A 14,368-nucleotide genomic window follows, 5' to 3' on the forward strand; every position below is an offset into this window, starting at 1 on the left:
TACAACAATAATGACTTTTCTTCACTTTCACTCAAATCACAAGTAATCAGTTCAAAGTATCAGTTCATAAACACGTTTCGCTCTGTTTCTCACACAGTGCTATCTTATGACTTCTAAACACTTTTCTATAGCGCATACATTTGAATGTTTCCATTACATAACCAACTACATTTACAATCTTGTTCAAGTGTGATAGATCAACTGATAGTGTCGCTCTTGTGATGTAAAGGACGAGGGTACAAGTCCTGAAGTCGATACGTGAGCCAAAAGTGTCGTGGATGCACCACAAAATGATGTGGTTGATTCAGGAATTGTGTTTTTCATCTCACATTTGCTTTATATGACACTATCGATTAGGTTTAGGTTCAAGGTTTAGGGTAGGGAATGATTTAAAACTTGATTATCTTAAAAAAAAACTCATCTGTTTGGGAGAACATTTAACTCACTTTTAGCAGCACAAAGTGAACATTTTACCTCTGAATTGCCGCCATTCATTTTGCAAAAATGTCCACACAGTCACATACAGTATGAGATTAGGCTCATTAGCTTTGATATTTAGTTATCTAATGCAATAACATTACATTACTTTTTTCAAGTGTGACCAAATACTGTCCAAATTCCTTTGGAGACATTATTTTAACTATTGGTAGAATCTTATTTTGTATAATAGAAATTTATAGCAATTGGTTATGATGTCAAAAATAATCTGATAAAAATGTATTTCTTTAAACTTCCCTCAGTTTAATTCATTCTATGTATACTTGTTTAAAGCTGTTGTGAATGAAACAAGTTTGACTGATCCCACTGATTTTTCTCTGCTGTGCTTTTTATTTGTAACAATTAAATAAATAAATAAATCCCCCCTTTCCATGTCTTTCATTATTGATTCAATGTGGTGGAAAATTTTTCCCAAATTTCAGATCCGTACCAGAGATTCTGTCAGTCAGACACTTTAGATATCATAAATAAAAAATAAATAATTATCCTCAAATTAAAGTGTATGTTCTATACACCCAGAAAATGTTTTTTAACAAATCTGCTTTGAAGACATGCAGCAAACAGACTACAAGTTCATGAAATTGTGCGATTTTCAGCCACAGCTCATCTAGAGGCATGTGGGTTTGTGCCCCACCAACATATTCATCCACTTGAACTAGATGAATACTATAAACTGTCCATAATATAATTGTTTAACCCATAAATGTGTTAAAAATGCTGACATGTGTATTTAAAAGCAGACCTGATATAAGTCTGAACAGGTCCGGCTTCAGCATTGTCATCGTGTGTGCTCAAATACTTATTTGACCCACAACTGCTGCTGGCAAAGACCAGGTACGGCTTCTGATAGATATGCTAGGGGCGGGCTGGGAATATCATATGTGGGCATTTGTGATGGGGGAGGGGTTACTCTAAATTACTACTAATTTAATGTCTTTATTTGGCATAACATGGCATAATTGTCAAGCTCATAAGAACCAATATAACTATATTTTACACTTTTTCCCATTTTAAAAAAATATTGAATTAAATAAACTGAGAAACATTGTATATAATCATACACACTTCTTTTACTAATTTTAACCACTAATAGTTCTAAACATAACTAATATTAGCATTATATTCATTCATTTTCTTTGAAAATAAATTGGACTTGACTCATAAGATTGGAGTTATGGAGGTATTATACTACCTCCATTACTAAGAAACAAAATAAAGCAATATTAATTACTTAATTATTAAGATAAATTATAATTACAGCCTTAAAGCAAATTACAAAGACAAATGAGAGTCCCCACAAATGCAAGGATGGAGAGAAATAATATGAAGCAGGAAAATAAAGATGGAGTGAAAGGAAATATATTAGATGGAGAGATCAATAACATATAAGATTAAGATATGATATAAAATATGACACAGATGGGAACTGCTTAAAGTAATTCTCTCTGTGTGACAGAAATGTAATAAGTAATGATATTACCCTACAAAGACAAAACACAACATTGACTTCTGACTGAAACTGGTCTCATGATTTGTCCCGTGACAGACGAGTTTGTCTCATATTCTGAAATTCAGAGAAAACATTGTGAAAATACAGTAACAACAAAATCTACATCAAAATAATTCAAGCCATTTTTCTCAGTTTCAATGTTAGTTAATGAGTATGACCTTTGTAGGGCAGCAAAGGATATTGATATTTTTACCAGTGAAACTGTATGTGTAACGTCATTTAGGGAACACAGGAATTTGGATGGATGACGGATGGAAAATGTCATTTAAGCAGGACAAATTATTACATATTTTCACAGACCTCTAACTTATAATTCAGGTCCAGTACTTCTTTAACACCAGCAGTGTGATTTTGGGTAGTTTATATGGAGGGATATATTTGAAAAGAGGGAGCCTGTGATACATTAACAGCATCACATGGTCACTGCACACAGAGACAGCACCAGGCTTCTATATGGGCATTAAAAAGCTATACATTGCAAAAAAATATCTCTTATTACCATTCTCGCTTGATTAACTCTCTGGATTGCAACAGCCGCTTCTTGAGTGTGTCGTTGCTTTTGGCCAATGACAAAAAAAGAAAAACGCTACACATTTCTGGTGCTGGTTTGTGATTGGTAGGGCAGTCTACAGTACACCCTCAGTGTTTGCAACACACAGCCCGCCCCCATATTGCTTTTAACCACTGCACAAATTGGGTGGGAATTTTTTATTTTTTTTTAATTTAAAACTGTGTTTTCCAAATGTTTAATTGCGTGGGCAAGACATTTGGGTGGCCTCAGTCAACCCCTGCCCATGCCTACACCCGGACCCGGTCTGAATATCGCCGAGCATGTGAGGCAGAGAATATCAACCAACACTCAACAGCGCCCCTCAATCTTCTAATGTAAATATGTGGTCATATTTGGAACTACAACGAACAAGCATCAAACCATAGACAAACTATAATGATTGTCTAAGACATTGCACCCTCAGTTACATGGTATTTATTAATATACAAAATGTATAGGATGTAAATAAAGAAAATTATATATGCAAATTATATTATCTGTATAACAATGGAAAAACAAATATAATAAAATATAATAATAACGACTTTTAGATTGCCTTTTGTGTTTGGTGTGTCCCTCTTTTATAATGGCAGCATGCACTTACGGAGTTAAAACATAAAATATGTAATAAAGATAAAAAAATAAATAAATAAATAAATAAATAAAAATAAAAAAAATAAACAAATTGAAAGAAATAGAAAATAATTCTGTTTCTCATTGAAGAAACCCCCTTCGCAAATAAATACAGATTAAAATATGTACATGTACACCTTTTCATTTGTATTCGTTTGGTATTCACACTGATCAACGGTTCACATAAATGTCACTTGAACTTCACAGAGGCGCGGCGGTGAGTCGCGGTTCTTTCCCACGCCATTCCTGACCTGGCTGACAGTGCAGTTGTTAAACAAAGCAAATCCTATGATGAAGTTTTGACTCGTGATAATGTATTATTAGGTGACTGGACGCTCAAGAAGGGTTTCCAAGCAACGTCATCGTTATCTAATTGATATTCATAAATTAAACTTTTACAAGTACATTTCCTCCATAGGATTTGCGATTCACACACTGGAAGGGAGTTGGGATTAGTAGCAGCCCTGGAATGTACAGTGCTCGTGCGCGCGCTCTCGCCCTAGATCCGCGCCAGATAGAGCAATGTCGGGAACGCGCAGAGGTGAGACAGGTCTGTGAATTTAACCCTTGTGCGACCTTCGGGACATTTTTGTCTTTTTCATTTTGGCTGTGTTAATGCCAACGGCATACATTTCGCCAAAGATGTGTATTTTGGGGGTATAGATTATACATCTATAATACACTGTGCTTCACTCAGGACCTTAAGGACAAAAATGTCCCCATTGAAACCCATAAAACCACAATATTTGATAACAGTGCCATTATAGCATAAAATCATGAATTCTATAATATTTTGCTTTCATTCCAGAGTCCTGGTTTAATATGTTTAATTTGTAATATTTTCCACCAGATGGCGCACTTTTTTTCATGTTTAGCCTATGGAGGAAATACATGCTTTTTTCCTATTTTCTGTTTGCTGGATTATAGAGCACCGCAGGCCAATTTAATAAATGACGCAGAAAAAACTGTGTGAGGTATGGATGTGAGAGTGTGTTTTGTGTGTGTGTGTGTGTGTGTGTGTGTGTGTGTGTGTGTGTGTGTGTGTGTGTGTGTGTGTAAAAAAACAACAGTGGCGTTATATAAACAAGCTGGCATATAAAGGGTTAAAATCCTAAAAATAAATGAATATTTGGTAGTCATGATCAGGACTGACGTTGGTTAAAAAATCTAAGCCAGTGAAAGTGGAAACAAATATTCATATATAATATTTTATGGCAGATTTTTGTCCTCTAAGGTAATGAGTGTGTGTGTGTGTGTGTGTGTGTGTGTTTAATCTGACACTGCACAAAAAATAATGCATCAAAATCAATGTTGTTGCTAATCACTGATAATCCCAGACTGTGATAATCAATAATATTAATAATAATAAGAATTTATCCCCTTAGCGTTTATTATATGGGAAAATAATTAATTGGTTGTGTTTTTTTTTCTTCATGAAAACAACAGTGGCATTATATAATGAAACTGGCATTTAAAGGGTTAAAATCCTTAAATGAATGAATATTTGTTAGTTATGATCAGCAATGATGTTGGTTAAAAAAAAAGAACTAATTGAAAGTGAAAAATAATATTAATATATAATATTATTAATTCAGTTTTTTGACGCGGACATTTTTGTCCTCTAAGGACCTCTGAATAACTTTTTTAAATTGACACACAAGGGTTAAGTGTGCGGAGTTCAACAGGGAAGCAGAGAAACACCGGAGTCGGGCTGGGAAGATTTGTTTTAGCGAATCGATTCTTTTGAACGGTTCATTAGGCTGTAGTCTGTTATAAAACGATTCACCAACCGTCACGTAATAGAGCCGTACAGATTGTAGTCCAAACACCCAGAGGGAAGTAAGTATTTTTGAGTCATGGGTTCCCTCTGGATTTTCCTATGCGTTTTTATAAGGACAGTTTTTGATTTATGAGTAAAATAAGGTCTGTGGGAAACATTGCTAGAATGTTGCTAGATAAGGACTATAATCGTTGTCTGTTTCATCAGGCAACTTCACACATATACTTTTGGTATTTGTAGTCCTTATTTAGCAGCTAGTTAGCAACATACATTTTTTAAATCACAGAAGCTTCAAAATGTACATTGGAGGTATAACTGTGTGTAATTTATATTGTAAAACAAAATATCCAAATGTCTTCAAATAATGTTTACAACAAAACTTTTTTTCTCATAAAATGAAAAACCCAGTTTTAAAAACTCATTGGAAATTCCTGAGCGAACCCGTCGCAAATTCACCTTCAGTGTTCGCCTACAAATTGATATCACAGCTGAAAACACTTTTTCAGCCGTATGGGTTTTGGGAATATTTTTCTCATTTATGTTTTTCATAGGCTTTTGATAAAATCCTTAATAAAAGTCAACCAGCTCCAAGATGTATCACAACATTTCAAACTCTAATTTGAAGCAAAAAGGCAAAGCTACAAGACTGTGTACTTAATGTCTTTAATTAAGGAATGAACTACAATCCCACGAAGCATTGCAAATTAAGTAATCTGTTAAAAATTATGGAAATTTATAAAACTATTGATTTTAGGTTGTTGATAATATGTATAGAAACAAATAAGCAAAATATTCAGATATTTACAAATACGTAAGTAGTTTGAGGATGATAGGAGACTCAGTTGCATCATTCACAGTGTGTCATGGAAGTGGGTGGTCACTCGGTGTGCTTTGTTGGCTGCAGTTCTTTGATTGGTGTAGCTTTCACTTCAGGATCATGGGTAATGTAGTTCTTCACCATGAATTTTGCTATTAAAAACTATTTTTGAACAATAAATATGAAATCATGCAGACATATAGCTTTAACAGAGGCATATACCATCGATGAACAATCATAGAGCTCACAGTATACCTGTCTGTATTTAAATGTTTATAATTATTGATACAAATTAATTTGTCTCAATAAAATTAATTAGTCTCATGAAACATTTCTTCCGGAACCTGACTGTTATGCTCTATGGTGTTTCCAGAAATCACTGTGCCGTATTTTACGTGTTATTTACAAGTTAAATACAAATTTGGTTAAATATGTTTAGCATATTTTTTCAATTTTATATTAATAGTATTGATAGCCTTTATTTTGTATATTTATGTTCCAGTTTAAAAATATAATGATTATGTTTTGGCATATTTTCAAAAATAAGAGCGAGTAAAATTTTTAGTTCTTTGCTGTATTGCTTCATGAACGCTTTGAGAATCTTCTGTAACCGAGTCATTAAAAAGAACCGACTTGAATAATTCGCGAATCGAACAGCACTACTATGGAGAACCATGGCGGTGCAACAAATGACATGGTTGTGGATCTAAATTACAGGCAACACAAAAACTGGCGCTCTTAAACATTGAAATATCCGTGAAGGTAAGAGAAACAGATGCTTTGATTGTTGCAGAAGTTGTGGTTGTCTCGAACTCGATTCCCGAAACTTTAACCTGATCATTTGTTGGAAGTAATGTTGCGCTATTGTTCCAAGGCGAATCCCACTGGAGGAGTTTTAGTTGGTTTGGTGGGCAGGTTTACTGCGGTAGTTCTTGATCTTTTAAAGAACATCTGTTTAATTTAGGGATTCAGTTTCAATCGATTACTGAGACGATGTTAGTTACTGAGTAGCCTACTGAATCAATGTAAACCCGAGGATCTGCCGGCATATGACTGTTGGAAACTTTTTGATCTGTGTTCAAAGTTTCTTTGATCAGACCGCTGAGGTAGCAAACGGATTTGGAGTCAGGAAGTTTGTAAATTTAAATTTTTTATATATATCCTTGTAGAGGTTTATATATATATATATATATATATATATATATATATATATATATATATATATTATTATACATTTTATTATTATTATTATTTTTTTAAATATATAGGGTTACATTGTCTCTTTTCTTTTCAGATGATCGCGGGGATTTGATACCATGTATCGGAGTGACTCAGAAAGGCTCATGGCATTGTCCGATTAAGGACAAAAGACCACGGACTTGAAAATACAGTTTTAAAATCACACTTGTCCTTTTAGATAGTCAGTGGAAAATGATCAAAGCTGAGACTAAGGGAGAAAGCACCCTGCGGAGCGCGTCCCCGCACAGAAATGCATACAAGTCGGACTTCCACGCCATTAAATGCTCCTTTGATGGCACCAAATCCGACAGAGCGGCCAAATCTTATGCTAATGGCTCCAGTGACCCCCGGGAGGACACTAGAGGGAGGCCGTTTGTTAACCGGATAAACAAAATCAAGAATATCTTCCTGCAAATGGATGGTCAACAGCAGCAGCAGGAGAACCAAGAGGTGAAACCAGCTCACAAAACGGATGCATCTCCTGTGTCCCCAGTGGCCAAGTTCCCACTTATTGCCAACAAAACCTGTCTCAGCAGTGTCGACAACCAAGAACTGCAAAACACGGACAGAACTCCAAAGGGAGAGGAAGCTGAGATAGATAAAGCTGCCCTGGCGGAGAAATTCTCAGTGACCAGAAAGCTCTTTGAGAAAGGGATAAATGAGCAGCCCTCTGGAGAGAGGCCGCTACCCGGCAGAGTTTCTGTGCGTCTGTCCCAGGGAAAGGCGTCTGAGGAGGGGCGTGTAGACCGGAGGTCCTTTGGATCTTCTGAAAATAGCAGTAGCAGTGCCATCAAAAGCCCAACTGCACTTGAGGGGAAGGACGATGAAGATTTAAAGCAGGTCAGTAAACCATCACTTAACGCAGCACCCATTTCCAGGGGTTCGGAGAACTTTACTGTGGACCGCGACAATAAGGAATCAGTTCGAACCTCAGATAAAAGTCTGGAAAGTTCACTACCATCACCTCGACAAGGAGGTTCTCAAAAACCCACTTCCCCTGGTATGGATCCCACCCACAAACCCACGTCCCCAAATTCTGATGCTTCACCCAAACCAATATCACCTAAAACAGACTCCGTATTTGGTAGCCCTCCATTCAAGTCCACCAGCCCAGTTTCTCCAACCATCAGGGGCACCAGTGAGACTCTGTCGTCAAATGCCCATAGCCCATTTAAATGCTCTCCAACCCAACAGAGCAGTCCTCAACTGAGGGACCTCAAACCTTCGGTCCCATGTAGCAATGTTTATGAAAAGATCAGGAGTCCAGAGGAACCAAAAAGTGAGAAACACATAATTCGGAGCCCTACTAGAGACATGCCTCATGAGCAAGCCCAACCATGCATGGATCCTGCTGGGGCAGGAGTGGTCCGAGCCGAGCTTGTGGTGGTCCAGAACGAGTCTTCGGAGAGTGAGGAGAATGACGAAGAGTTTTTGGAGGATGTTGTGATGGAGGTAAACCTAAAAAGGGAACTTAAATCTGAGGTGTCGATAGGAGGCGTGGCTGACTCTCTGATGGTGACATCACCTCAAAACTATATGGAGGAAGATACAGAGGTGTGTTTGGCAGCAGAGCTGAAGAAAGATGAAACAAATGATGAAGAGGAGGAGATTGTCCAGCAGAGAGAGAATGACTGTCATGAAGATGATGAAGAGAGCGAGCAGGAAGATCCAGATGAATGTGGTAGAACATCACCTGTGTTTTATAGTTTTGAGAATGCTGCATTTGTGGATGATAAGGAAGTGGAAATGGTTCAAAGCCAAGAGCAGGATGAATATGAGGAGGATAACTATGAGGTCTACGAGCAGTATGATGAAGCTCCTGGTCTTTCTGAGGATGAGGAACTGTCTCCACAGAAGAAGATCAGATTCTCCACTGAACCCATCCGGGTAAGCAGTATCATAACAGCGTTTGGGTGAATCTCATGAAAACATGTCCAAGTCACATTTCACCCCAAAATCAAAAGAAAAAATACGAAATTATAAGAAACTATAAAGGAATGATATTTTGCATAAAGACTAAGCCTAATTAGGACCATTAAGATTTTTGGCATTGTGACATTCTCTTTAGATTTAGACAGTAATTCAAAATATACTGTATTATGTCTTTTTAAGATTTAAATCAGCGTACATGAATGTACAACAGATGCCACCAATAAAAAATATGTAAATACTTAAATAAGTAAGTATATCAGCATGTTTCTTACAAAATTTGTCAAGCAAATGCCCTGGTGCTATTTCCTTGTTTTGTCGAGGATATGCAATTTTTTTATATATATCGCTCCCATTTCGGACCAGTAAGATTTTTGGCATTGTGGCATTATTTTCAGGACACTAGCACATTTTACCTCCTGATTCTCATAATGCGTTCAGATGTTCTTATTTTAAAATATTGTTTTTGTGATAATTAGCTTAACACAGTCATTATTCTATTACAGTAAAAAAATAGATACTTTAATTTACGCTCTTTTAAATTAAAATAAGTGAAAAATAAAATGCAGTACGAAGGTAGTACTACGATGTTGCATAAATATTTTACAATTTAAATTATGTCACAATTTTGCATTGTGGTTATGAGAATTGAGAGGGGTAAAAACTGTCAAGAAAATAATGTCACAATGTAAAAACTCTTATTGGTCCTAAAAATATGCTTCATTTTATAAATGCAAAATATAATTTCTTATGTATTTCTTTTGATTTTGGTGTCAAATAGGACCAGGACATTTTCTTGCCAGGTTTCGTGAAAATCTACCATTGTTTTTTTGTTTTTTTCTCAACAAGAGACATTTTGCCTGAATTTTGGTGTGAAATATGACATGTTATTAACTGGTTTAATTAGATTCACCAATTTACCCTCAATTTGCCATTGGTACTGTGGTATATGGGCATTTTATTCAGCTGCCATAATATTAGTTAATACCTCTAATACTAAATGACCTCCAATGCTTTGGAGACGTTCTCTTTTATAATGGGTGGTAAAATCCTTTTTATAAACTGTTGCATATTTTTTCTGAAGATTCAGGGGTTCTCTCATGTGTCTTCTACATGTCTTCTGTGGTCTTGGTCTCTGTGGAAAATGTGCTTTTATATTAATTTGTTTATTAGAGAAACGTTGAGTTTATGGTTTATGAGAAGGCAGACGCATCACTGTGGTTTTGGAAAGTAAAGGTTTTGGGAATGTTTCAAGGTCTGCTGGAAACCCTCTCCCTCTGTGTCGCCTGAGGTCACTGCTTTGACATGTTGGGCATAAGAGGGGCTCATTATAGAACATTTGTTTTGGGGGTGAAAAGGTGGAATATCTTTAGGAGGTTTGTTGACATTGTGGTTTATTGAGGGACAGAGAGATGGCCTGAAATGAGGATGGTAAATGAGGAAGAATGCTACAGTATGGCTGGCATAGTACTGTCATATGTTTTATGACCTTATAGCTGTTTCTCTGCTGTCTGTGAAGCAGTACAGTTCTTCAGAATATGGATTGCAATTGTGAAAAGTTTAAAGATTCTCAATTCCAAATTGGCTGGATGATTTTGATTTCTTTACGATTCCATTTATGATTATCGTAGCACCCTTCTTTATGAAAGAAAAATAATGCTACATTATTTTAAAGCACCTTAAGAAGTTTTGTTAATATGTGTCTTGAACAACATATATGCTATTATAATGAAATATGGGATGTGATACGATAATAAGCGCGCTTGCATGTAAGATCTTGCACAACGATTATGCTTAATAAGCCGACAACCTATAAGTTCAACATATGAGGTAAATTTAAACACCTTAAACAGTTTTTCCTTATTGGTATAAGGTCATAAACGGTTGAAGCATAAACTTATCGGCACAGTAGATTTTTGCCCAAATCTTGGTTATAATTATTTGTATGTGCCTTGTTGTATTGCATCAGTTTCCAGGTGAAATGAACTGTAGAGGCGCTACAACAACGACTTTTATTTACATTCACGCATATCATGACTACAATGGCTCATTATCAGCTCTTAAACACTTTCCGCTTTGTTCCTCACACAATGATGGATGTGAACAGATAGTCGTTATTTGGCTAACTGTTCAATGTGCCTGTATTCAAATACCAAAATCGCTATTCGGATTTTCTACACGTGCAATAGAGGTCTTTAACCCTATCCGAGCCCGACGGCACATGCGAAGCAGGTTTTGGCGAGTATTAAGATTCAACTTTATTGTCATTGTGCAGAGTACAGGTACAGAGCCAATGAAATGCATTTTTTTTGCATATCCCAACTAAGCTGGGGTCAGAGCGCATGGTCATAGGGCGAGTTTTGGCTGTTCACTTGTTTTTGCATGCGTCTGCACTGTTTTTCTAATAGTTTTTCCATCTAAATGCATTACACATACATCTTTGACCTTTGCACCGCATCTCACTGTTATTCAGCGTCTCGTGTAGAACGAACACATTTTTAAAACGCCATCTCCAGTTAAAAAGAACTGTTTAAAATCATCTCTCGAGATATTTGCATCGTTTCATTCTTGTGCTCCATGACTTCATGCAAGTGTTACACGTGATTCCAGATTGTTTTTCACCAGGAAAGGTTTCAGTGCTTGATAAATGGTTAGACCATGTTTTTTCCTGTGTGCTGGTGTGCAGACCAAAATTCCACACGTTAAATGCAATATGTAAAAATCAAAGCATCCCAAAGAGGCTAATAAACAACATGATTTTATGCCCGATTTTTGCTCGCTGACAGTTTTGTGGACATCTTGGCCTGAAATCTTGGGCAAATCGGAGCTCGCTCACGTGAGTGACGATCGCAATGTATGAACTATCAAAGGTGCGTCGCCGAGATATCTAGAATCTAGAATGTTAAATATCTGGACTGTCTGCAATTCCAAATCGTACAGTGTGAAATATGTTTTGATGGAATACAACAGCAGCGTTGACCTACAGCCAATGAGAGAGCAAGAAACAGCGTTTCAGTTTCAGTGGGAGGAGTCCTGATGTACCTGCAACAGAACATCAATTAGCATGGCTGCGGTATCAAGAAACTCTAATTGGACCGAAGAAATGGTGGAAAAATTTGTGGAACTCTGACAGGCAGAGCACCAGCGCCTATTTGATGTTTCCTCTGAACTGTAGCACAACCGGGTGGAGAAAGAGAAGAATTGGAGAGAAATTGTTAATTCTCTTGGACAGTCAGGTAAACAAATGGGTAGATATTTCAGTAGGAGCTACTTTTCATATTGTAACCAATAAAATATATGATTAAAAACATACACATCATATTCTGAAATGCATAACATATGATCATGCATTTGTTTTTGTATTTCATATCACTTCTCACATGTACTCTGTTGTGAAACGTAATTTGGAGTCCAGGCAGAGTCGTCGGGGATTCGTCAATAGTGAAATGTTTTGTAATGTGTTCACTCCTGTCATGGATTCATCTTGTAATTTGAAAACGCTACGACTTCAGTGACAAGACGGACAGTTTTGTAATATGAACGGTACCACTATCCGAAATCTTTGAAAGTCGTGTAGTGTGTAGGAGCCATAATTCTACATGACAGTATGAACATTCGCTGCCTCACGGAAATGGGAACCTGCCCATGCAGAGCGCGTATCAGGTTTGAGACATAAATGACATTTTTCCTCATTGGTTAAGAATACTATGTGACAGTTAGTGACAGTTTGATTATTCTTGTAATCTAGCCTATGTATTGCACTTTTTAAAATCCCAGTTCATTGTGGACTTTATTTCCTGCTATTTTGAGTAGTGTTTGATGCAGATGCATTGCAATTATGGCTGCACAATTAATCAAAAAACTAATAGCAATTATGATTACGTTTGTCACGATTATGTAATCATGAAAACTAAGATTTATTCAATTTGTCGACTCCTGTTTGTAATGGTTTCTATTTAGAATGTGTTTTTGCAGCGGTTGAGTTTCTAACCAATCCCAGACATGTGCGTTGAGCAATGAAACAACAATGGCCAATCAGTGATGCAGTGAGTCTACAGTCTATATATCCTGTATTTATTTCAATTTAAGTTGAAAAGTGCCCTCACGTTCATTGTTGCAATTACACGCTCACACACATATCCGCGCACACACACACACACACACAAACTACCTTGTAACTCCAATGCAGCGCATCCTCCGTCTCTATTTCTAAAGTGACGTCCCCATCTCTTAAGCTCTCACACACTTGGACACACACAAATTATACGCATTACACACACACACACACACACACACACACACACACACACACTCATGAGCAGAAAACGGAGCCGTTCTAAATGATATCTATAATATGAGTGCCGAATTCTGTCAGTGAGCTCACGCTGAACTGCAGTGCTCAAACAGTGAGTGACAGTTTCAGTCATTACTATGGGGACGTTTGAATATTGTTGCGTGATTTTTTTTTTTGTGTGTGTACAAGTTATAAAAAAATAATAATGGCTATAAAGTGGCTTGTTTTGAGGTCTGCATGTTTTGGTCATAGAAAAAGTCTTGAAAGTCATATTTCATGGACCATCATCATTGTCATCGTGTGTGCTCAAATACCTATTTGACCAAAAACTGCTGCTGGCAAAGACCAGGTACGGCTTCTGAAAGATATGCTAGGGGCGGGCTGGGAATATCATATGTGGGCATTTGTGATGGGGGAGGGTTACTCTAAATTACTACCAATTTAATGTCTTTATTTGGCATAACATGCATAATTGTCAAGATCATAAGAACCAATATAACTATATTTTACACTTTTTCCCCATTTTTAAAAATATATTGAAATAAATAAACTGAGAAACATTCTATATAATCATACACACTTCTTTTACTAATTTTAACCACTAATAGTTCTAAACATAACTAATATTAGCATTATATTCATTCATTTTCTTTGAAAATAAATTGGACTTGACTCATAAGATTGGAGTTATGGAGGTATTATACTACCACCATTACTAAGAAACAAAATAAAGCAATATTAATTACTTAATTATTAAGATAAATTAGAATTACAGCCTTAAAGCAAATTACAAAGACAAATGAGAGTCCCCACAAATGCAAGGATGGAGAGAAATAATATGAAGCAGGAAAATAAAGATGGAGTGAAAGGAAATATATTAGATGGAGAGATCAATAACATATAAGATTAAGATATGATATAAAATATGACACAGATGGGAACTGCTTAAAGTAATTCTCTCTGTGTGACAGAAATGTAATAAGTAATGATATTACCCTACAAAGACAAAACACAACATTGACTTCTGACTGAAACTGGTCTCATGATTTGTCCCGTGACAGACGAGTTTGTCTCATATTCTGAAATTCAGAGAAAACATTGTGAAAATACAGTAACAA

The 14,368-nt window shown here is 36.4% G+C and overlaps 1 protein-coding gene across 3 annotated transcripts in view; it reads left to right on the plus strand.

The window, feature by feature from the left end:
- The first annotated feature begins 6,442 nt into the window (after positions 1 to 6,442).
- Positions 6,443 to 14,368, plus strand: part of LOC127658894 (neurabin-1-like) — a 71,183-nt gene continuing 63,257 nt past the window's right edge. For all 3 annotated transcript variants that reach the window (XM_052148443.1, XM_052148445.1, XM_052148444.1), the window contains exons 1-2: positions 6,443 to 6,550; positions 7,083 to 8,914. In XM_052148443.1, the coding sequence (XP_052004403.1) occupies positions 7,220 to 8,914 (1,695 nt within the window). In that variant the 5' untranslated portion in view covers positions 6,443 to 6,550; positions 7,083 to 7,219. The remainder of the gene's footprint in view (positions 6,551 to 7,082; positions 8,915 to 14,368) is intronic.

Source organism: Xyrauchen texanus, chromosome 18, assembly GCF_025860055.1.
Source record: "Xyrauchen texanus isolate HMW12.3.18 chromosome 18, RBS_HiC_50CHRs, whole genome shotgun sequence".
Taxonomy (NCBI): domain Eukaryota; kingdom Metazoa; phylum Chordata; class Actinopteri; order Cypriniformes; family Catostomidae; genus Xyrauchen; species Xyrauchen texanus.